We start from the raw sequence: 25,155 nt of genomic DNA on the forward strand, positions 1-25,155 counted from the left end.
TTTAACCCCCATATTTACAGAAAATAATGCCTCGTGAGTAATCCTCGTGACTGTTGAATTGAATACTCTGTTTGGATTTGATGACATCACCACTTTCACAGCTGCCTGACCCGGTTGAAGATCTCACAGCTAATTAGGTTAATTGGTCAGTAATATGATTAGGTGTACAAAGAGCATGGCAGTGAGTCTTTAAGTAAACACCGCAGAGTTGATTTGTGAATATCAGCCACTGTGCATTTTCACACCAGATGCTGCTGAACCGCTGCACAGTATTGTTGCATTTTCTTTCTTACTATTTATGTTTATTTTTATACCTTTAACTTAATCTTTTGAACACATGTAGAGCTGCAAACCATATATGACTGCACTGCATGATAAATGTATGGTAATGACAATAAAGATATAGTCTAGTCTACTCTAAGAAGTAAAGAGGGAAACGGTTTATCACTCTGCACAACCAATTTTTTATGGCTGCATTGCTGCATGAAGTCGAGAAAACCTCTGAGAATCGCTGTCAGTGAAGAAAGAAAAGAAAAGAAACACATAAACAAGGTTGCAAGGACAACACGCGCAACAGCCTCATTTAAAAATGTACTCTGAGGGAGTGAGGAAATCATCCTGCGGTATGATGGTTCTTTCTGAAAATCATGGACACTGCATCCTCTAACCCTAAATCCTGCAGCTTCTGTGTTCTTGATGTAGGTGTGCATGAAAGTGTAGCATGCACATCTGCGAGGGCACCATTAACGCCGAACAGTCTCTGCAGGATTCGGATCAGAATGTGCTGCCGACCAGATGACATATCTTTTAGGCAGAGACTGGCTTATTTCAGTAAGACGGTGCCAAACCACATTCTGCGCATATCACAACAGCATGTCTGCAGGGGGAAAAAAGAGAGCCGCGGGCATGGGGAGGGGTTGTAAAACAGGAACAGCTCAGGCTGAGAAAAGTACTTTAAATGAACAATCGTTTCATGCAGCAGAAAATGCAATATGTTCTTTGCTTATTGTGGAGAGAAAAAAAACTGTAATTACAAAGCTGAAACTTAATATGACAGATTGCACTGGTGCTTAAACTCATTAAATTGTGCTTTACGGTGCTGGTGAGACATCATTTGACTTTTGCTTTCTCCATTATATGGTCTTCAAGTTTTCCTGGAATCAGTGATACAGTTACTATTAAGTTGCTGCAGAAGAATTGTAATATCAATATGCCTTGCACATTTGCAAACAAACTGAGATCACGAGGCTGAGACACAAGTCACATCCAGAATCTTACTGATTTCTTTCTTTCTTTCTAGTTAATCTTCCAGTAAAGCAAGTAAATTGAATTAAGGACTGCTCTTTTTAGTCTGTGCAAATCCCACCAACCACCCTTCTTAACCTATTTTCATAATGCCCCCCCGCCCCCCTCCCGGCATATGGATAGATGGGTTTTGAGTTTGGCATTTTTTGCAGTGCACGGAAAGGATTTTACTATGTGCGCAGCCAGACCCCGCCTGCTCAGCGCGCGTCACTGGCGAGTAGTGTGTGGACGCGGAGTCACTCCCCTGCCTACTTTTAATAGCTTTGTCATGTGATGGAAAGCAGTTGTAAGACAGGTGCCCTCGGTTCATTCTCGGCGAGGGGCAGCAGTTGCCTGTGTGAGAGCGAGTGGGAAGCGTGTGTGGATTTCCTTTTTTTTTTTACTTGGTTTCTTTCCCCCCCTTTTTTTCTTTTTTTTTTTCTTTTTTGTTTAATTTTTCGGAGCGTCATTCAGTGGCTGGATGGCGTGGGACAGGTGTAACCAGGACTCGGTGTGGAGAGAATTAGAGGTGAGCGCATCAAATAAAATCCGGCTTCTTTCATCTTTCTAGCCCTCTGGACTTTTTTTTTCTCCCCTCTGGAACGATGGACAACACTGGCACGATGGTCTCCACATAAGTCTGCACTCTCTCACTCTCTCTCTCTCTCTCCTCCTCTTCCTCCTCCTCTGTTGCCGGTGCTGTTCGTGGCTTAGTGCGCGTCTGGACACGGTTGAGGATGCGAGGGATATACGACACGGGAATATATGACAAGTGGAGGGAATGTGCGGAATCTCCCTTTTCAGCCCAGTTAAAGATGTAGTTGTTGTAACGCGTGCACGGGCTCGGGACCATTGCTCTCCACGTAGGATCCCTGTTTAGTCGGAGCAAGTGCTTGCAAGCTGGCGGATATCTTTCCAACCGCGGACTGTACGCGCTCCGGTGCCGAGAAGGTTTTCGTGCCGAAATGACTGAAATGTCTCAAAGTCAGGTATTTCGCTGACGCATGAAATCCAAAGACGAAAATAATCCCTTTGATGTGCTGTGTCCGGATAGCGCAGGTGATTTTTTTTTTTTCCAAAGGCAAGTGCAAAGGTTGTCCACACTGAGGCACCGGGTATCTGGCATTGCGCAGGAGCATCTTAATATTAACGGTACCGGTACCACGTCTGTGTGCCAACATTCCTGCCGGAGGAATGCTGCCCTGGCTGGACGGCAACATCGCGTCCAGCTAGAGTAGATCATTCCGTGTTCTTGCAAATTTATTTACAACATTCTGCTGATTTTAAACGCTTCATCCAAGTCATTAGCTCACTATTGCTCCTGTCTTTTTTTATGCAGCTTACTTTACCTGGTTAAAGCGCATGCAGACAATAACGCACATCAAAAGGATACTTATTCGTCCCCCCTTTTTTACCCCCTTAATCTTCCGAGTCCACCCAGCTTGTTATACAGAGGTACTTGTCTGCGTTCATTATCTCAGTGATGCCTCAGAGAGGGTTTTTCACAGTAACTACATGACTGCAATCCGGCTGCACGGCTGCGATTTTGTGGTCTGCGTGATCAGATTATGAGAAAGAAATCAGCTCTTATCTAATTAAAATGCGGCTCTGTGTGTGTGTGTGTGTGTTTGTATATGTACGTGTGTGTGTGTTTTGCAGACCGGTTTGTCATTCGGACACCCTCCTTTGCACTTACTTCCAGGTACGCTCCAGGAGAGCATCGTTTTTTTCTTTTCTTTTCTGTTTTTTTGGACTGCGATTTTAGTTTCCACTCTCAACCCTACCAATGTGCGCGTCCTCCTTCAGCCGATCGATCCTGTTAAAAAATGTATGCACGTATTAAAGCCCTGCTATTTAACTGTCAATCAGCGCCGCGCTCCTTCCTTTAATAATCTCTGTAGCAGGTGCTTTTATGCGCGGTGCGTGCGTAAATCACCGGAGCGCTGTGGTGCACCCTGACTGTCTGTCTGGCGGCGCTATTTCATTAGTTCGCTAAGAAATCCATAAGATAATTGAGCACAGGACGTCCATCCTCTGAATATCCTAACGGCTTTATTGCTATTTCTTCATTCCGTGTCTTGTCTGACTGGATCATCTCGGGGGGTGGGGGGAAGCCTAAGACGCAGTGAATCTGTCCTCCTCTTCGCAGTCGCAACATAACGGATTTGTCTCATCACGGTCTTAAGTCATCGTGTATTCGTGTTGGTGCGTTTCCGAGGACAGATGAACTGTGACACCGGTGTCTGGGCGGTTTTTCCTTCTTGGCACAGCATCCGTCTCTCAGCTTTGCCCTGAGCCGAACCCGACTCTCACCCCTCCTCAGGCTCCGGGCCAAACACATCCGGGCTTCTTATGTCGTTCTTAAGGCCGGCGTTAATACATAAACAGACGCGTTGTCAAGGAGTGTGTGTAGACTACAGTATGAAGCTGTGTTCACAGGCTGGGTTCAGCGTTTGCATAGTCAAAAGTGTAAACATGCAAACATCCCCCGCTCTGGGGGATTTTGTTTTTTTAATTTTTATTTTTCCTTTTTACTGACCACTGATTCTCTGGTTCAAAGTTTTCCCCAGAAGGAGCAGACTTTTGCTTGTTCAGCTGCTGGTTCAGGGGGGAAACACACTCACACACCCCCACATCTGATGATTTGTGTGTGGCGGAAGCTGTAATACCTACTGCATACAGTACACACTGGATAGATTACATAAAAGTGGCTGGTGAATAACAAAATGTCAACAGGCAGCGTTTAGTAGCGGGGAGGCCGTTACCAGTGGCAGTGTAAGCAGCACACTGGGAGGCTGAAGAGAAGCTGAGTGGAAACAGGTTGCGGGGCTTGCACGTTGTTGTGCAAAAACGAGCCCGTCAAAAAAGCTGTTCCGTTACTTATCGATGGAGCGACAGTGAGAGAAGTCATGAATTCCAGCTACTTAGTGTGTCACATGAAAGTGGCAGATCAGCAGAGGCATCCAGAATGATCAAATGAGGGAATTAGAACGTGAATTGTCACTAAGACGAGAAGCTCGGGCTCATAATACAAATGTATGAGTTCCCCTTGTCATGCCCAGATTACCAGTCCCTCTATTCTTTTGCAGGATGGCTCAGATAATTCATTTTCTGATTTGCACATGAAAGATCTGTCATTTCTGTCTAACCATCCATGCTGTTTTTCTTTTTTTTAATCTTTTCTCCAGTGTGCTGCCTTGGTTGGTGAAGACCAGCCCCTCTGCCCAGACTTACCTGAACTTGACCTCTCAGAGCTGGATGTCAGTGACTTAGACGCAGACAGTTTCCTGGGCGGCCTCAAATGGTACAGTGACCAATCAGAGATCATTTCTGCTCAGTATGGGAACGAAGCGTCCAATCTTTTTGAGGTAAGTACATAAATATCACAAATCCAACTATTAACGGCCTTCATTAATGTCTTTCTCATTGTACGTGAATTATTCATAACATGGCTAGCTGCTGCTGTCGGTGGTGCCGTGGGACATTTTGCATTAACGGTCATTTCATTATTTGCTCTCCGAGGGGTCAGCAGTGAGCTGGGATAAAAACACGGCCAGGCTATCGCATTCTTGAATGCAAGCCAAACACAATGCACAACTGTTGCCAGTTTACAAATACGCTTTTTGCAGGAGGAGTCGGTGTGAGGAACGATAAGCCCGAAAGGACTTTTGTCCCCTTTTTTGGACCCTGGCCGTGACGGGAGACAGCCTTATCAAAACCTGGAGCATTTATTTCAGTTCAGAGTTGGTAATGCGGCACACATCTGAAAGAACGCGTCCGCTGTGTTGCAAAATGCTTCTCAAAGGTTGGAGTGTAAAACTTTAATCTTTGCCCTGCTTCACTTCTTTCCTTCTCTCCTTCTCTCTCTCTGCACTTCTGTCCTATTCTTTCCATTGGACTCTCTTTCTTTTCTCACCCGGCGATAGACGTCAGGGGGTGATGATCTGGCCGAGGCCATAAAGCCATTGGTCTTGGGACTGAGTTCCAGTCCCCAGTTCATTATAAGCCTTTATCAGTGCCAGAGATAGACAAGAAAGACTGAGATTGGATGCTTTAGCCTCGCCTCAGGAGGAAAAACCCCATCTGAGAAGGCAGTGCATGTGTGTACCCGTGGCGCTGTCCTGTAGTCACACTCCCCGGGTCTCTGTTGTGTGTTTTGTGCGGCTGTGCGTGTCCTCAGTGGTCTTGCAGGCAACAGTTGATAACAGACTAAATTCTTTCCGCCACTACTACCACCACCACCACCTTTATATCGCCCCACATTCTACCACTGTGGACCACCCCAACACACACACACACACACAAAGGGGGGTGGTGGGGTCTTAAGTACTAGCTGGTGTGACTGTGGCTCCTCTGTCGTCTGAGAGTGATATGGCTTGCAGCCACCGAGTGGCTCAGGGGATGGATAAAAATACCAATGAGAGTGTATATGTGTGCGTGTGTGTGTCGTTTTTAAAACACAATGGAACTTAGCACCCACTGAGGACCCCGATGAGGGAACTAGCTCTGAGCGAGAAGCTGTGACTGACTTCCACTGTGAGCCTGAGCTCGTATTTGCGTGCCTACAAGTGCACATGCTCCCGCACACCCACGGCACGTGTCCGACAGCGCACGAACGCCGTACGTCGCAGTAAGCGGGTGATGATTTCATGCGCTCATAAAGCCAGCAGCTATTGTATTATGCCAAGAATATGGAAGGGCTTCTAATTAAGCAGTGAAAACTGGGGTTTCAAAGCAAGTAATACATTTCCCTGACCAGGGATTTTTCCATCTTTGGAAAGTTTCTAGTCACCATATGAAGCACTCAGTTCATCATACTGCAGGACCCAGTTAATCCTACTTAATCTGACAGAGGAAAGTTTGCTGCTCGGCAAGGATCAGAAGGCTGGGGGCTGCAGCTGTACTTCCTGCACCCCACCCCCCACCCCCTTGATTGGCCTCAACACAGAACAGAGAAGCATCCAGTGAAAAGTTAAAGATTAGAGAAATTGTTAATAACTAGCTAGATTTCAAGCCTGTGAGTGTGTGTATATATATGTATATTTTAATTTATTTTTATTTTTTAATGCATGTTCCTCTCCTTCCAAATAAAAAAACCTCACTCACTGAGTCAGACTATATGTGCGTTCTGAGAAAAAGCAGGTAGCAGATTATCAAGGCTGTCTCCAAAAACGTGTAACAGCTGGGTGCAGCTGTCAAGCTGAGGCCCCTCTTTTTAAAGTTTACTCCCTGGAAGTTTGAACCTGCGTTCAGTTGTTAAGTGACTCAGCTGCTGAAATGGGTTGCAGCTTTGACAGAAAGAAAAACACCCGCTGTTTCTTTTGCACCGGAGCGTTTATTCCGGTTGCATTTTAATGCGACGCAGTACAGTAGCAAATGAGTAAACAGGGTCTGACTTGACAGTTGGGACAGGAAGTGTTGCATCATGGAAATCATTGGGCCATTTTCACGCAGGGAGTGGGTAACGTCGCCAGCTTAAAGTGGGTTCGAGTACAGCAAGAGGTTAAAGTGATGGAGGCCCTTCTTTTACAAATACAGTGGGTCACTTTTACACAGCTTTATCTGGAGAATCTAAAGAAACCCAAGCTTGGGTGTGCAAAGAAACAAAAAAACAAGAGCAAAAAGTGGCATTTGAACAGTCGCCATTGCTGTTGTCATCACCACTAACAGGCCTCGTATGTGCATGCCTGTCTTTTAATGTGACTCTGTGCATTTCAGGCTAGTGCCATGCTAACTCTTTCCACCATAACGCCACATTTGAAGACCTCCGCTGTACCCTTAATGACATGCTTTGACTCATTAGTGTATATCAATCAAGACTTGGTTTGACGACCATTAGATTAGTTTCCAGGTTTTTCAAAGGGTAGCTGCATAGCCAGAGACCACCCTCTGATGCACACGCAGTCATTTTGTTCTATAAGCAGGCCTGAAACATGACAGAAACCGCCCAGTTCAGAACAGACTTTAAATGGTTACTCATAGTTGGCTTTCAAGGGGTAAAGAGTTAAAAGTGATATGTGGCTTTTACTGGGTTGGTTGCATAAAAAGAGTGCATCCCTTTGAAGGTCTTTATTTTCTTATTAAGGGGTCGATGGGAAGTGTTTGCACACTTTTTAAGCAGCATGTGTGTGTAAAAATACTTTGTCTGTGTCTGTTTCTGTGTGTATATGCGTTCTGTTCTGGAAGCAGTGCTTGGTATTAGATCACAAGCTGTCCCCTGGCTGGCCTTTTGCTCCTTTCCCTGCCACTGTCCCAACTGTCCCTGACACCAATGTAGAGAATGATACACCCCCACCTCCCTCTGTAACACACACACACACACACGCACACACACACACACACACACACAGAGAGAGAGAGAGAGAGAGAGACATATAAAAGCTATTGCTCCTGGCCCGGCTTGTTTGACACCTCTTCAAAACGGGCCGACTGTGAAAGTCCACGGTCTATTTTGGGCTGCAGTTGTTGAGGGGTAGTTACTCCAATAAGTTCCCAATGTACTGCCAAAGATAACAGCATAGAAGTGTGACCCAGTGTCTTTGGAACCGCAGGTCTCCACTCAGATTTCATGTCAACCGTTTGAGTGATGGAAATGTGTCACACTGGTCTGGGCTTAATTCAAATTCCACTGTGGACGTCCTAGCGGCGGTCCCTAGGGGACGCGGGACAGTCACATCACATGTATGCATGGGAAGGCATTTACAGCTGTTCTCTGCTGCGAGTCAGCCTGCGTTATTATGAAAGAAAACTGGCTCTGAGTGTAACTTCTGGCATGTCAGGGCTGCCTATACCTCGATACATGTGAGATGCACTTATGATAGATGGACAGGTGGGAAGACAGGACAAGGGTGAGATAAAGAGGAGTGAAACAAAGAGGTGCACGCACACACACAGAGGAAAGAGCAGCAAATGACAGGACAGATGCAGAGGCATGGGGACAGATGGATGGTGAAACAGGCAAAACGTATAGACCAGGAGGGCCTTGGGCTTGTGCCAGCCCGAACCAAAGCCCCTGGATTGGAAGTAAAATGTTGTGGGCTTAGTACGTAGTAAAATAAGAAGCCAAGGCTTAAAGCATTATTCAGATATCATACAGAGACGTGCCATGAGAGCATGCATGCGGGCCGTGCCACATATGAAAACTCTTTATATTACTCCAACAGGATGCTGTGTGTTCAGTATGTGTGTGTGCATGTGTGTGTGTATGTGATGGCACTCGCCTTCAAAAGGCATTATGGTGCTTTGTCTTGTTTTGTTTTTGCCTTATTGGACAGATGCTCAGGCGCTTATTCTTAAGTAAAGGCAGATTAGATTGATTGGGTCATCTTTAGAAGGCTTTGATAAAACATGCTGTGATGAAATGTTTTCCTCAAGCAGCCCTGCCTACTTGTGTAAGCACAGATTAGCTCACACACTTGTTGGCGTTATTGCTCCTGTGAGCTGAAACAGGAACAAGCACAAAAAGCCATAGACCCTCTGAGAGGAATTGTCACGCCCACACACACACACATACACACACACACACACAGCAGAGACCCTTATTGTCCCTGTTCCTACTCCCTGCTGAATGCCGGTTGCGTTTATTTTGCAAATTTATGCTGACATTTGAGAGTACACCACCCGCATCAGTTCACTGCTCCAGCAAAGGGTGTATGAATTATCATATTCCTCTGTATAATATGATTTTCTCAAGTGAGTCTTATTAGAATACACCATACTTTCCTCATCTCGAGTTCCCTTCAGTTTTACTGTGCCGAGACATTGTTTGCACTGTCTGCTGGAAGAAATCCTCCATCACTGTCGAGCTGAAGGCGAGCCGCGGCTTTCAGGCCCGCAGCTCTGCTGTGCCGCTCCGTTTCAAGACACATAAATGAGAGGGAGCGCAGACAAATAGGCGCAGATGTATAGTAGAGAGAGATGCCGACATGGGTTGTCCAAGCCTGTGTCATCTCGGAGCATCTGTCAGATCCACTCCACAACAAGAGCTCTCAACCCGCTGCCCCATAACACTGTAGGCTCCCTTTTCCGCCTCTCTCCCGCTCTCTGTCTTTTCACTCCCAAGGCAAGGCATTTGTCCCTGGCTCATGGCAAGTTGGAGCAGCAGTGGCTAAACAAATATATTCTGGCCCCCTAACAGTCGCTTCTGGAAGGAAAGGCTGGAAGGGAGATGGGAGCAAAGGAGGGGGAAAAAAATAAAAGGATAGTAAGCAGAATGGTGAATATGGCCAAAACAAAGTCCCCTCAGGGAATGTTTGGAAAAAGAGCAAGGAAACATCTTTGGGTCTGGTGGTGGCTGCTTGGCTTCCCTGTCTAGTCCCCCCTTCCCTCATCTCTCTCTCTCACACACACTCAACACATATTCCCACTGGGCCACTGCTGCTGATTGAGGCATGGTTTGGTGTTCCTGCCCCAGCTGATCCCACGCCCCAAGTGGATACCCATCTCTCTCATCAGAGCGGAGCCTTCAGTGTGTGCATGTGTGTGTTTGTGTCTTTGTGGAATTGAGACGCCCAATGCTAAGATCAGATAGTGGGGTTTTTTCTGGCCAGACACATCACGTTAGACACTTGCTTCCTGTCTCTGTGTCTGTGTCTGTGTCTGTGTGCGTGTGTGTGTATTGGGTGAAAATGACTATTTTTAGTACGTGGGGTAATCTTCACTAAGAGCCTTTCAGGGCTGTTTCACTTTAACCTGGCCAAAACACTAAGCCAATAATCCCCCCCCTCCCACCCACCGACTTATACTCTTACTCACACAGCAACATGTCGCGCCGATGCCGCGTGATAAGGCCAACTTTCCTTGTATTATTTAATAGTGTACACTTTAGAGTGGAAGGAAGGTATATAAACAGGGATTCCTGGAATGCTTTTATACTCTTTCTCTAATGCAACAAAGGCGGGAAGTGCAGGCTCCTCCTAGGCAAAGAGATAAAATGAGCTGATCAGAGTGATAGGGAGAGATGAGCAAAGGTAAGAGAGAAAGCACTAGCCAGTAATGAGAAAGCACTATAAAATAACAGAGTGGAATGGGGGAAAATATATATATAAATGCCGAGAAAGAGGGGAACAGCATGGAGACAAGTCTTCAATCAGTGCGTGCCACGATTTGGGGTGAAACGCTGTCAGTTTTGGACCAAAACGCTGCTCCTGTCTTCAGCAAAGGCCTGCTTATATTTCTATGCTGGTAAACCCGGCAGTTGTAAAAGTCTTCTACCCCGTTAGTCTGCCATATTCTGTCAGGCTCTGCTGGTTGTAACACGACTTCCACACGAACTTGCACGACAGGTTAGTAATGAAATAAAAACAAGTTTCCGTGTTTATGAGAGAAACTGCTCTTTGATAAACATCTATTTTGTTGTTGTTGGTATACAGTTTAGGTAAATGCATTTGTCCGTGTCTTATTGCAGTCTTGCACTGTACGTGTGAAGGTTTTTCCTTGTTTGAGAGTCAGTTTGTAAGAGCTGGAGGAAAAGAAAAAAAAAGAGGAAAAAAAAAAAAAAACCTCCACATTTGAAAGGAGCTTTATTATGTGCACTGCATGCTCATAGCTCCAGCTTATTCCTGAAGCATTTAAGTCTGCACAGGCCTCAAATAGTTCAAGAGGCTCTCGGAGGCTCTGCAGATGCATGAGTGACTCGATGCTTGGATGACTCACTTGCTGCCCAATCAGTAGCTGCAGTAGGAGCTGATGCTTTTGCAGACATTTTGTCAGCGTGGAGGGAAAAACGCCGCTTTTTGTTTGACTTTTTGAAAAGCAAAAATTGAGCGTATTAAAATGCCATTTGGATTAGACTGAGACTTAAGAAGGAGACGTCAGTCGCGGGGGGGTTAGCTGTGTCAGAGATGGATGTAGAAACAGGCTGGGCGTCTCCAAAAGAATGGGGGTTATGGGTTGCAGGTGTTCAATTCAAAATTACGATGTACGTGTAAGCATTATTATTACTTGGCACAAACACATTGAAAGCAGACTCCATTTAACTGTAAAATATGTGTTTTGTGAATTTGTGAAGTGGTGTATTTGGGATATATCTGCTGGATGTGTCTGCCATGATAGTGCTGTTGACATCAGGAAGTCAACGGCTCTAAAATTGTCTGCTTGTTGATCAGCTCTTTCCAGAAACCCATTTTCAGGCTATACAGTGGCTTGCCAAACCTCTTTTCATATTGCTGTGGGCTTTGTTGTATAATAACTTGATGGGCAGATAGGGAAGGGATTTCGAGTGTTGGAAGCTTGTCATCAAGTGGTCAACGACCATTGATCATTCTGCGTTTGGCAGACGTTGCGCGCTCTACTAGTGGGTGCAGGTGTGTCGGGTCTGCTCGGCTAAATGTAAACTGTCACGGGCAAGCCTATCCATTCAAAAAGGCAACATGATCAGTATTCCACAGAGAATAGATCCCAGATTAAGATGAAATTCAGCTCAGAATTCGGAGCTGGCAGCTACAAAGAAAGACCGTGAGAGCTTTCATGCCCCCACACATTCCCAACCCCTCATCCTTTCTCATCGTATCCCTGCCTCACATCGATGGGTTGGGATTGTATCGACTTACGTGCACCGTTCCTTTGATGTGTTCTTCATTTCTTTGCTTGTAAAGATGGCCGCATCCCCACATTGTTACCACTCACCCAACACGCGAGAGCTCGTGCAGTCCTACACGCTCGACCAGACGTGCAGCCCGCACACACACGGCAGTGGAAAGTGTGCGAGGCCAAAAAAAAAAGAGAAGAAGAAGAAAGAAACACTCAGATAACACGCTCGCAAAGTCATGACACGGATAAGAGGCGCACACGCCGCAGTGGCAGCTTTCTACCTGAATCCAAAAGCGACGAGGCGCCGGCTTGCGCGCACAAGCAAAAATCAAAGTGAAAGATAATGCGTTTATTTAGTAATCAGCAAATAGCTTTATGCGGCGGTTAAGTGGCGAAGCCTGCGAGGCCACGATAAGATCGTTTGCTTTCAGGTGTTTCCCTGTCGTGCCACATATGGCATTGAGTGCAAATTGAATAGGGTGACCTTTTTTTGCGCTGCGGAATCAAATTGACTGCATTTTTCCCCTCCCAAAAGATTGTGCCCTTTTCAATTACCATAAATTTCCGATATAGGGTCCCCTGTCGTGTGTACAAACACGCGCACGCGAAGATGCTCAGCGGGATAGTGACACAGGAGCACACCTCGAGGCGTCTTGTGGTTTGAAAACGCTGCAGACGACTATATCTTGTCCACTCCATCCTGGTTCTCCTCGGGTTGGCGTCGTTCCGGGGAAGACATTACCATGACAAATGAAACGCCACGAACTCTCGATGGGCTCGGCAGGGCCCGAAAGGTCAGGGAGCTGCATTGTGAAGGTGCGCGTGTGTGCGTGTGTGTCTAAAGGTGGTGTCAGCAGAGGATAAGAACATTGAGTCTTCTTTGCGAAAAAAACAACAAACTCTGGTCCGTTCTCAAATCTGTGTAAATGTCAGAACTGAAGTGGCCTGCATTCTCTTTGTATGTAATTGTTTTATGAATAGCTGCACTTGACAGCCGATGACAGATTTGCATTCCAGCCAGGAAATGTAGCGGCAAGATGGACAGTGGAAACACTGTCTGCTCCTTTTTTTTCTGCCCCTCTCTGCACTCACTCTGTCCCCCCTCCCTGTGTTCCTCCAACACATTATCAGCAGTGTAACAGTAGGTTCAAAGGCCCCTTGCTTAGTAGTGCACATTCAGAGCTGCTGACTTAAGCAAATAGCTATTTGCATGCCATTAGGAGGAGAAGGAAAAAAAAAGCAGAGAGAAGCACCATTCCTCATCACATCTCTGCATCTAGCTGAATATTCCTTATTTGAGGTTCCAAATCTCTGTTTTGCTCTCCCTCCTGCTGTGGCCGTCAGAGCAAGGCACAGTCAGAGCAATCACAGCAATCAGTGTTTCCACATGCCAAGCCGATTGGGAGGTAGCTGCCAAAACAAAAGAGTGTCCAATCATTATGATGGTGTGTGATTTGGTGGTGTTAGCAAACGGTTGCTTGGACCATCTGTTGGATGGCTGTAGAAGGAAAACAACAGCAGCTTGGGGCAGGACTGTAGATGGGGAGGCTGTACCGGGACAGACCGGAGCCTCCCCTGAGCTGTTATTTGGTTAGCTGTGCGAGAATGTGTGATATGTAGACGTGCGTGCGTGCGTTTTACGACATGTTTAGATAGAGGTTATTGGATTATTTTACGGTTGTGTCATAAATAATGTGTTTCGACGGCGGTTTGAGTTGCCTCTAGAGATGCTTTTTTTTTTTTTTTTTTTGCAAGACTGCAGATCTTTCTGGGTCACGTGCGCTTCTCCGAAAAGGCACAAACCCCGAGACCGCGTGACCCAAAGTTAGACAGAAAGGGCTTGACGGGTCTGAAGGCATGTGACAGCTGATCTCAGCAGATGTGTGACAGAGTTCAGGTGGTGAGTTTGAGCAGCAAGGTTACCAGTCAAAGGATTTTTTTTCCCCCCTCACAGAACCAGAAAGAACAGCACTGCTAACATCCCTTGGGTAGGTGTCACAATCGGATCTGGCCTGTGTCAAAAAGTGTAACAAGAGTTCTCTTTCTCTCTTCGGCTCACTCTGTCTCACACACACACAAATGCAGAGGAAGATATCCCCTCTTTTCACTTTCCCTTTTTCCTCTCTCATTCCCCCATCAACTCATCTGATAGTGCTGTAACAGTCTCAAATGGTTCCCCGGAGATGCATCAACTCCGCGCGCGCACACACATCCTGTTTCTTATTGATGGCTCGAACCGTTTCCTCGCTGATTTATAACTCACGTAGCCTTCTAAACCCGGATAGGCATCTGGCATCTAAGCAGTCGACTCCTGCGACATCGCTCTCTCATTTACAGAGATGCCGTTTTTGTTTAAATGGAAAATAGTGACTTTGTGCCTGATAAAAAAGGATTATCCAGACCAGTTATGGAAATACAGCTAAGTAGGACGGGGAAGGCTAAAATCAGCTGCCTGGTGCCCGGGCTGGACAAGCTTGTCTCCATTTAGGAAGCAAAAGATTTATATATATATACATATATATATTCTAAACCCAGAGTGTGACACACTCAATCTTAAGTGGTGACAATCAATGAGGGACGGGACAGGAATAAGCCATTGTGGCTACCAGTACTATGATTTTTTTATTTTCTTTTTGGGTGTGTGTCCAGAACATGTAGAGCCACCATATCTACTTCATAGGATCATTTGCTTTGGAAATGGTTTCTGAATAACGAGATGCTCTATTGACTTTGTAGTCACATGGAAAATGACAAGAGTCTTCAGTTCACAGCTACATGTCGTGAAACATTCACAGCCCTGACCACAATTGAGGTTTAACATTTAGTTTTATGATTTGGAACACCATCAGACTGTGTGCCACCGCCGCCTCACTCGCACAGACGGCCACGCGCACACACACTCACAGGAACTTAACAGTGTTATGTATGGTTTCATCGCTCCGTATAGGCCATAATCACCCTCTCTCCATCTCAGTAAGCTCATGCTAAATGGCCAGACGTCTCTGGTGGCTGCCATGATTTGTCTCTCCACCGCGCGCCGTGTTGTACCTCACCCTCCCTGCCTCTCCTTTCTCTCTCCTTCCCCGCTGCCATATGTTGTGCCTGTGTGACCAGCCGACGTGTCAGGCCTGACTAACGCCTTAACGGCAAGCCTGACTTTGATTTATTTCCTCTGAAATCTGGGGGCCGGGGGTAATAACACAGAATGACATTATTTGTTTATCAAATCCAAGGCTGCTTCTCTTGGCAGAGTCAAGATGTGATGACTTGATACCACAACCCCACATGCTGCACACACACACACACACACACACGCGCGCACACACCCCTCAGTTTCTGATTGTGCCATGATTAGGTCTGGCCCGTGTCAAGCTTAACCTCATCCAAGGGAACGCTTTTGAAATCTGACAGAGAAGGGAGCAGAGTTGGTGGTGGTGGTGGGGAGAACAAAGATTGAGATGGAGCAAAGCAATTAAATTGTCAGGGCGTAGCTTTAACCCTACCACCCAATTTTGTGGCCAATTTATTAAGCACGTTTTCTGTCTGCGCTAACTGGTTGGCGTGCTTGTATTTACAGAAAGAAGGAGCAGGAAGAGGCAGCGAGAATAAACAGCACTTTAAATACTAGATGACCCATTTTATGGGAGATATTTTATCTTCGCGCACCCAGAGTGTCTGTCACGTGTTCTGCTTCTCAATTTAAGATTGCGGAGGGGCTGTTTAGCCCGTCGAAACCCCATCCCGATGTTACTCAGCCACCAGGTTTGTCATTCTGGCGCTTTTAGGTTCTTCTTAAACGTGTAAATCATGCATTGCCCCCGAAAAAGCTCGTTAAAATTTGATCCCTGGCAAATTCGCTAAGAAGCTTGGAATCCTCGGGAAGCAATTAGCAGATTTTAATTTGGCTATTTGCCCCGGCGTGCAGGAGCGAGTGTTTGTCTAAAGTAGCACCTTCACCTTCCGTTATCAGCCCGTGTGAATAGTATCTCCTGGAACATAATGCTGTGCTGTAGAACTCAATAAAAGAGTTAAAGGCAAGGACAATCTCAAAGACAGCCTGTCTGATAACAAAAGGGCCTCACCTAATAATGAACAACTGAAGTTGGCTTTCTTTGCTCCAGCGTGGGGGAGGCTGGGGTGAAGGAGGAGCGGGGGGTAAAGAGACGCTCTGCCAGCACTTGCCAGCATGTTTTATGGCTAATTGAAGCATTTGGAATAAAACTGCTGCAAAATGGCACCCTTTAGAATTGGAGTGGGGTTAATATATTGTGATCCCACAATTAGCCCAGGATTGTTAAGATCTCTTTAATTCGGTGAGGTCCATTAAGCGGGATGGACGAGAAAGTGCTCCCGCCGAGACAATTTTTCTCTCCTCTCTTTGTTCTTTCTGTCCTCTTTTCCCTCTCAGCAGCTGCTGTAGTAATCAATATAAGCGGACACGGGCCGTCAGCAAGTAGCTAGGTTGTGCTGGTGTTACCCCCTTTGGGTGCCATAGCTTCTGAGGTCCACCCACATGGCGACTTTGTTTATAAATAAACAAGTGGCCAGAGAGTCGCTGCCAGTGGATTGACTCTGGTGCACAAGGTGTGGTCTTTAAGCTGGCGTGGAAAAGCTCGTCCTCATGGACAGAGGCATTAGATCATCCTCTCTCTCTCTCTCTCCAGAGCAGAGGTTTGCTCTTTACCCCAGTTTCTCAAATCCCCACTTGGCCTATGAGTGCCTCCACTAGAGCCGCAGCAGTGGCTGTTGCATGATCGTCACGACTCAGGGTTTTCACAAGTGTCTCTTACAGAATACGAGAGTCCCTTCTGGGTTATCTTTGGGGATACAGTGCACCTGTGGGAGTCTGCCAATTGGTGGAGGTTTTTTTGTGTGGTTTTTTTTTTTGAAACAGGACTGAAATCACTACATTTGAGTCTGCAGAAATGCCCCAATCCTTTTCAAACGATGACATAACAAAGCCTGCACAGCTCTCCCAACATTTAATGTAATGCACTTTCTTCCCAATATAGATTTATTGGTTTAAAGTCGCTCTTGCGAGGCAAATAAAGCCACGCCTTAAACGGAGCATTGATTGAATGGTTAATGAGTGCCTAACCAGAAGGCCAGTTCATTAAAGACTCGGTTTTGATCATCTGAAATTGCTCCTAAATTTTAATTTCTCATGCTAGGATGTGCGTTTGGGTTAAGCCAAGGCTCCGGCTTTATCAGCAGTTAATACCTATCCGCTTAGTGCTCAGGTAATAACTTGGGATGCTGGAAAACGGTGAGCATTTCAATAGTGCGGGGGTTCCAGCACAGTGGATTTTGAAGCTTCTTGAAAGTAATTAAACAGCACGCCACCTCATACAGAGCAATTTCCTGCAAAGCATGTGCTTGCCAATGCAGCACAGCCCCAGCCTACGCCGCGTTATCTCTGTGAAATATGTCCCCTTTATCATTTTTTAATAATGACTGAGTGTTCGTGTTGTTAGGAGAAAATCTACTCAATAAACATCAGATTAACGTTTTCCTCACTGTTAGCTAGCTAAGTGAACGTCCAAGATATCTATGTCATCTGTAAATGAAAATTGGAGGAGGGGAGGGTGGGGGGTGAGGCATTAAAATGGCCGCTATCTCGGCAGCAGATCCAAAACAGCGGCGTCCATGCTGTGTGTGTAATTGTGTTAAATAAGTGAGGGTAGATAGAAGCGTGCGCATGTGGGATTTTTCTAAGGAACAGCATAGATATCTGAGAGGCCGGCGACTACCCCCGGCGTAATGATGGCCGTGTGCCATCGCCGAGCCACGTGAATCCTATCGCGTGCTTGAAGGGATTTGCTCTTGTTGGGCTGGCCACAGAACGTCCCAGGGTGATGAGGCTGTTTATCTCTCTGCTGTCCCCAAGCCCCGTGGGGGTTTTATGGCCTTGGAACCTTAAGTTCCTGTTGTCACTTGTCAATGCAAAAGAGAGCGAGAGAGAGAAAAGACACAGTCGTTCCTCACATGGACTCACACGCTCCCCTTTGTCAAGTGAGCTGCATTACTCTCAGTCTTAACATTGATCTATATACGTTCTCCTTTTTCTTTGTTTTTCTGTCTTTTTTTTTCGACACTCATGCCGTTATTATCCCCGGTCAATAGCTGGCAGCTCACGCCTCACCCTCCCCATCTCAAGGCCTTCGCCATACATTCATCTCTCTGTCTTTACTCCTCACACATTTATAAGCTGCGAGCGCACAACTTCTCGGGTACTTCAAAAAAGGGGGCACGAGTAGCAAGAACAAGCTTTATTTATCGCAAAGTGTTGAAGCTGAGTTCCCTCCCATTATGAACGTCAGCCTGTCACGCCAGCAATTTTAAATAAATCTGATTTATTTAGCTTTGGTGAGTCGTAATTTCCCCTTATCTGAGGGCCGCTCGCAAACATCTTGTCGGCAAGCGACGACTCTCGAAGCTGTGGGCTGAAGAGAGAGAAGAGCGAACTTCTGCGCATTGTTTCCTTTTATCCCCCCCCCCACACACACACACACACACACAGACACACACACACCATAAACCCCTCCATACCGCAGCCCGCCCCAACCCATTGCTGTCTTCCCCCAGATACTTGCTACTTGTCAGCGTTGGTAATGGGTTTCTTGGGGGAGATATTATTTTGGTCCAGTAAGCTGTTCGCTTAAAATATGAGTGACAGGCTTGACTCACATGCACATGAGGCAAATTTTGTTTGGGTTTTTTGTGTTTTTTTAAAAAAGGCTGCCAGAATGCAGTGAGCTCAGCTGCTGCACAAAAATAAAAAAAAATTTAAAAAACGAGAAAAAACAAATTTCTTCTATATTAACAAAAGCCACCCACCACCTTTACTTCCCCGAAATAAAGAAAAACGGATGCAACTTCTTCTTCTGACTAAAATGTCTCATTTCCCCCCCTCTCTTTTTTGTCTCTGTCTTCCCCCCTCTCCACCCCCCCCTACCCCCCCTCCTAAGAAGATAGATGAAGAAAATGAGGCCAACTTGCTGGCAGTGCTTACAGAGACCCTGGACAGCATCCCGGTGGATGAGGACGGATTGCCTTCGTTTGAGGCCCTGGCAGATGGGGACGTGACCAATGCCAGTGACCAGAGCTGTCCCTCCTCTCCCGACGGCTCACCGCGCACCCCAGAGCCCGAGGAGCCTTCCCTGGTAACAGCTACAGCTCCTCCTTATCACGATTTTCACACCAGCACCATCCTACAGTTCAGACATGAGTTATACCCGAGACCTGACCTCCGGTCTCGCACGTACTCACACGTACGTTGTGTTTTTGGCAGTCCAAAGCACACATCAGATAAGACTTCTCAACAAGACTAGAACCCCAGTAGCGGTCATTTGTCTGTGTGACGTTTGCCTGACTTCACACTCCGTATTTGCCACAGTGTGTTCACTTATGTGCAGTCGCAGCATGCAGGGATGCAGATGCAAGTAGGAGGGAAGTGAGTGGAATGGATCAGTGTGTTTGCTGCTCAGCGCTAATTACATAACAGCGCTATCGTGGCGCCAGTTCAGTGATACGAACGCTGTGGTTGGGGACAACTACGGTTGACACAGTGCCACGGGCCCTGAAATCAAGCCGGGACGTAATGAAAGTCGGGGGAAAAGGAAATCTATCTCATCTCGTCTGCTCTCAGCAGGGTCTCGGCTAATCCCCCTGTGCCAGAGTCATCTCTTTTAGCAAACACCCCCACCCCCACCACCACAAATAAGAACTCGGCCTACCTTGCTGCTGTTATTTTTACACACGCTCGTGCCATCTGGGTTTTTCTCTAGCTTATAGGCTTTGACCTAAAATGTTATGTTATGTGACATTGTAGTCCATTTTATTCCATGCTGGTCCTTTCCAAATGACCTTTAGCCAAATGCCTGAGCGTGTTTATTCAATCACATTAGAGAAGCCTCGTCGTGTGTACACAAAAACACCTGCACTGGGGAAAAAAAAGAGGCTTGACTTTTCATGTCACGTAGCATGCACTTAAGGTAAAAAAAAGAAGTCTTTTTTTAACTGGAGAGTTAAAAAAATGAAAGTAACAGAAAGGCTGCCATTGTAAATCTTTTACCTTACAATGTAAAGTGCTCTGAAATGACTGCCGCCGTAAACTGGCACTGTATAAATAAAGTCGAATTGAATTAAAAGGTGCCATTTGCATAACCCACGCTGACTCCCCGCTCCTCCTCCTCCTCCTCCTTCTTCTTCTTCCTCTCCCACCTTTCTGGTTCTGTTTGGGTCCATTCGCAGCTGAAGAAACTCCTTCTGGCACCCGCAAACTCCCAGCTCAGCTATAATCAATACACAGGTGGCAAGGCACAGAACCATGCAGCCAGCAGCAACCACCGGATCAGACCACCACCTGCCGTCGTCAAGGTAGGGAGTCACACACACACACACGCTGTTGATTTCACTCCCGTACACACATTTTTTTTCCTGTTTGTGTTTGTTTATCTCTCTCACGCTTTTCTTGCACTCTCTCACTACTTGCTCACCCTCCCTCCTTCTCACTTTTTTTTTTGCCTGTTTTGGTGGCCGCCTTTAGAAGATGTTAGACTTCTGCTCTAGCAGTCTACTGTCCCAGGGGGCCATCTCGTAATGAAAACAGGCTGATTGCTGTTGGGCTTTCCAGGCGAGGCGTCGGCACCGTTGTCTCATTAGCTCCACCACTTATCCGCCTTGGTATGGTGCCTGTTGGAGGACGGGGAAAAAAAAAGAAAAAAGAAAAAGCAGCGACAGGCACTCTTGCGGCGAGATTGATGCCTTGAGACGACAAGATCAAAATATCAGACTTGATGTACTCATTAGATGGCTCTGAAGAGAGTGTTTTTCTATAGGGGTGGGTTTGATTAAGATTTAATTTTAGTCAGTGTAAGTATCACAGGTTTTGTGAATTCTGCTAAATGAAAAGACGGGATTATTTCAGTCTCGCCCGTTTGCATTTTACACCAGAATGTGACACACTGTGCATTCAGTGTCATATCAGCATATAGCATTTAATTGTGTTCTCTTGCTCGGTAGGAGTGTCTGAAATCTGCATTTGTTATGCTTTAACGCATGCACAAAATCATCGCAATGTAAAGAACATCTGTATCTCACTGTGTGGTGAATGCGGCGCAGACATATGTTAGCTCTGCGTACCGTGTTTGCACATGCAGTGCGTCAACCCTTCTTCACAGAGTCTATTTTCATACTGTGTCTTTGAGTCATCCGTTTCTGGAGCAGAGCGAATGAGGACTCCCGGAGGACGTGGTGTGCGTACAGAGTGGCGCGGTGGCGCTCGGGGGGCCACGCAATTAAAATGATGGGCGGACAGCACTCCCACCATCGCCTCCTAGACAGTTGGGCAACCACTGCGCTCGAGCTGTTTGAGTCACACTCTTAGGCTCTCCGTGCCTCCGTCTCTTTTCTACTTTTGTTTTTGTTCCAAATAAAATACTTAACATTTCTCACAACTAGATCAGCTGTACTGTGCAAAACTTTTTATTCGAGCTAACTAAGTCATTCGCTCTCTCTCTGCTTCTCCCTCTGCAGACGGAGAGCCCCTGGAACGGCAAAGCAAGAGGGGGCTCCAGCCAACAGAACCGCCCGGTGAGGCGGCCCTGCACCGAGCTGCTGAAATACCTAACCGCCACCGATGACATTCTCCTCCACGCCAAAGCCAGCGAAGCCAAGAGCGCCTGGGGGGGTGCCAGTAGCAGGGACAAGAGTGGCATGGGTCTCGGTGCCTCTTCTTCCTCCTCTTCACCGTCCTCGTCATCCACCTCCTCGTTCTCCTCCCTCTCCTCCACCTCTTCCTCCTCTTCCTCTACCACCTCCAAGAAGAAGCCGGCTGTGCCGTCTCATCAACAGCAGCAGCAGCAGCCGCCACAGCAGCATCACCAGCGAGGTGAGAGCCGGGCTGGAGGCGAGTGTAGTATGGCTGGTCTTGGGGCTGGGAAGTGGCAGCGTTGCACTCACGATGACGGGTTTGAGGAGTCGGAGGGTGCTACTATCCCTGTTGGCCACAGAAGCTCCGCCTGCGGCCATGCCCGCCCCAAACTGGAGCACGGGCCGCCCAGTGAAGAAGGAAGGCCGCCAGGCGATGCGGGCCGCCTGGCCGCCGCTAGGTTTATTAGGTATATGCACTCTTATTCCCTCCCTCCCCGAGAGGCGAGTCACAGCTGTGAGCATTGCCGAGAGGCTGCGGGCGCCACTCAGGCTAGTGAGGGCTTTGGCAGGCAAGGCCGTAGCAACAGTAACAGTGCCAGCCGTGCACCACATAGGCACATCACAGTGACTATAAAGAAAAGAGACGAGAAGCCGGGGCACCCGTTACTTAGCCAGCTGCTCACCTCCAAAAAGAGGCCCGCTCAGTATCAGGCCCGTGTCCTCCCGCATACTCCCATTACCCCTTTACGGAGCAGTAAGAGCAAATTAGCAGAAGCGAGGTCTGAGAGTCCAGCCCGGGCTTTTTCTAAGTTTAAGGAGGAGAAGGAGCTCAGAGGGACCACTGATGATAGAAACAAGGGAGTAAGTCAAGCTGAGGAGCCTGATTCAAGGCCCCTGTTGTCACCTCTCACCTTTGACCTAGAGAGCTGGGTTAACCAGCCAGATCCAGGGCTAGACATGGGCTTTGGACTAGATCTGGGGTGGCCAAGCCAGGGGGGCTACAGGGAGGATGTTAACCATGATGATGATGATGATGATAATGATGGTGTTGTTGTTGATGGTGATGATGATGATGATGACCATGTCATGGGCAGCCCCGCAGCGGTGCTCTCACAGGGCCCACCGAGCCCACTCCTCCCAGATACTAGCATTGCAGAGCCCACCCCTCCCTGCATCATACAAGGGCAAGGGCACCCACACAGGCAGGCACTCAGCGAGCACCCCGATGACCAGGGCCACCCATTGTTAGGTAATCATGAACTGCATCCCCCCCACTGGCCTTATCTCTGCTCTCTTTTCTCCCTCTCTTGCTCTAACCACTTCCCGGTTTGATTTCACGACTAACCCCCTGTCCTAATTTGAATCTAACAAGTCATTGTGAGGGCATCAACAACAATGACAGCAAAACAGCCTGCTCGCCAATGCTTTTTGCTAGTCGCAGAGGCACTCTTTTCAATTTTCAAAAATGAGTGGGGTTTTTTTTGTCTTTAAAAAAACAAAGGAGGGGGTGGGAAAAGGGGTGAGCCATGTCTTGCTACTGTACATCTTGTATTCGCAAAGCCAACCCTTGAATCATCTTTGGCTGATTGAGCTGAGTGTGCTGAATATGTACATTTAGACTCAGAGCCCAGGTGCTGCTCTCTAGAATCGCGCTACTAAAGCCACACTTCTCTTAGCTGGAGCACAAGCCGGCCAGAGCCTCGGGCAACTGCACAAGCTTCCTTGACTCTCCTTTCTTCCTTCTTTTTGTTTTTGTTTTCTCCCCCCTCCTCTGCTGTTGGTGCATGCGATTATGACTTTATTGTCTAGGGAGGGGCTCACCCACTGTCATGTGTCTTGTTTGTGGCATCGTCTCTCTCTCTGTATGTCTTTTTCCATTTCGATCTGTTTGTTGTCTTGAGCGTGGTGTCTGTGTCTAGACACCTGTGAAACACGTACCATCACTTCATCCTGCCTCACAAAGTGAACAGTCTATCCTAAGAGAATAAATTTTTAAAATGGGGTCAACCTAAAAAAAGATATGCTCTGTACAATAGTGTCCATAGTAAGGCTTTCTAACTAGGGATGGGTGTTTTTTTTAATTTCTTTTTTCATAGTAATATTTGCATTTGTTGAGCCAATTTGGGATTAATTGTTGCAGACTGTGGATCTGTTCTCTTCTACCATGAGTGTTATACCTAGATCAATAATTACCCATGCTCCTTTGTGTTCTGCAGCCAAACCAACCACCTTGCCACTTCCTTTGACCCCAGAGTCTCCAAAGTAAGTGTGAGAAGTTTTTCCACATTATTCTAGGCAAAAAAAAGGCAACATCGAAACTACAGAAAAAAGACAAAATCAAAGAAAGCTACATAGACTAGAATCCAACCTGAGGCATTTTTGTGATTCATTTCCATTTCTTTAGGTCATTACATCTTTCTTTAGTCTTACTTTCACCTGTGAAGTAAGACGTTCTACGTTTTATTTTGTCTTCCAGTGACTACAAGGGATCACCGTTTGAGAACAAAACCACTGAACGCACATTAAGTGTGGAGATTGCTGGAACTCCAGGTAAGCAGACTTTTTCTGACAATATAAATTCTTTTTAAATGACCCGCCGAGTACTTATAGCTGTGGAAGGCAGTAATGGGTTAATTCCTTTCGGGAGCCTCGATACTTCCATCACAGTTCAGAGTTCAAGGTGAAGACATAAGGAGATCAATTTTATGCACCTAAGTATCGATTAGGACTTCCAATCTCCTCGGCTTTTATTAGCAAACCCCTCCCATTCCCCTACCACTCCCACTGGTTTGTTAGTGAAGAGTTAATATACCTTTCCTTCCACCAGATCCTAATGTTCTCTGACTGACAGCTCACTCAAGCCCTTTCCAGGCGCAGAATACACAACTATGCTGGCTTCATCAATCTGTTCAAGTAATGGCATCCTGTCATTTAGACGTAGGTCACGGCTGCATTAAAGCTCATTCAGACATAACCGCGACAGTGACAAAGAAGTGCAAAAGAATCGTTGCACGTATGGTCCGCATGGACACAAGTGAAGTATAGTCACATGTTTGAAAACTTTGCAAAGAGCAGGGTTTTCGCGCGCTGCACGGTGCTGCTGAGAAAGCTGCCCCTGCCCCAATCACACGGGCTCAGCGAGCGAGAGCTGTTATTACGCACACGTTACTTTTATTCCTGTGCTGTTCAGCTGGTTCTCCTTAACGGTCATGTTTTACAGAGCTGAGCAATTCACGGGGGGCGTTTGCAGGCGTGAAAGCGACAAGTGAATGTGTATGAGGTCCAAACTTGAAGGATCACCTTTGCAGAAATGGGACCGGGAGGCTCATTCATACATGAAACCAACATGTTCATACATGGTCAAATTAAATGGAAAGCAGTGTATGAGTAAAAGGAGCTTTAGCCTACACGTGGCAGGGAAAATTCAGAAGGCTGCTGTTTTCATTGAGTTTTGCTGTGTAATTGAGTTTTGCCTGTATGATCAGCGCCTTAGTTACTCAAATTCCCTGTGGACACAGGCAGCTGCGTAGATGTTGCCAGACTGGGGATATTTCTTCATTATCAGTCACTTCATCCTTTTGTGCTATTGAGTTATGCTTAGCTAAATTAGAAAAAAAAACTATATGTAAATGGTATTTACAAGACAAAAGGGATGAAAATGTGAGGGGAGAAGCTGCAATATTGCAG

The 25,155-nt window shown here is 46.7% G+C and overlaps 1 protein-coding gene across 7 annotated transcripts in view; it reads left to right on the forward strand.

Annotated features, from left to right (window-relative positions):
- Positions 1-25,155, forward strand: part of ppargc1a (peroxisome proliferator-activated receptor gamma, coactivator 1 alpha) — a 295,993-nt gene that overhangs the window by 258,240 nt on the left and 12,598 nt on the right. Inside the window, exons 1-7 of one of the 7 annotated variants that reach the window (XM_039609487.1) lie at positions 1,589-1,813; positions 4,473-4,652; positions 18,783-18,977; positions 20,068-20,193; positions 21,352-22,717; positions 23,685-23,730; positions 23,945-24,018. In XM_039609487.1, the coding sequence (XP_039465421.1) occupies positions 1,766-1,813; positions 4,473-4,652; positions 18,783-18,977; positions 20,068-20,193; positions 21,352-22,717; positions 23,685-23,730; positions 23,945-24,018 (2,035 nt within the window). In that variant the 5' untranslated portion in view covers positions 1,589-1,765. Of the gene's footprint in view, positions 1-1,588; positions 1,814-2,033; positions 2,274-4,472; positions 4,653-18,782; positions 18,978-20,067; positions 20,194-21,351; positions 22,718-23,684; positions 23,731-23,944; positions 24,019-25,155 lie in introns of those variants that run through there. The other 6 variants (XM_031756368.2, XM_039609491.1, XM_039609488.1 and 3 more) reach the window with 6 other exon arrangements.

The sequence above is a fragment of the Oreochromis aureus genome, linkage group 3 (assembly GCF_013358895.1).
Source record: "Oreochromis aureus strain Israel breed Guangdong linkage group 3, ZZ_aureus, whole genome shotgun sequence".
NCBI lineage: Eukaryota > Metazoa > Chordata > Actinopteri > Cichliformes > Cichlidae > Oreochromis > Oreochromis aureus.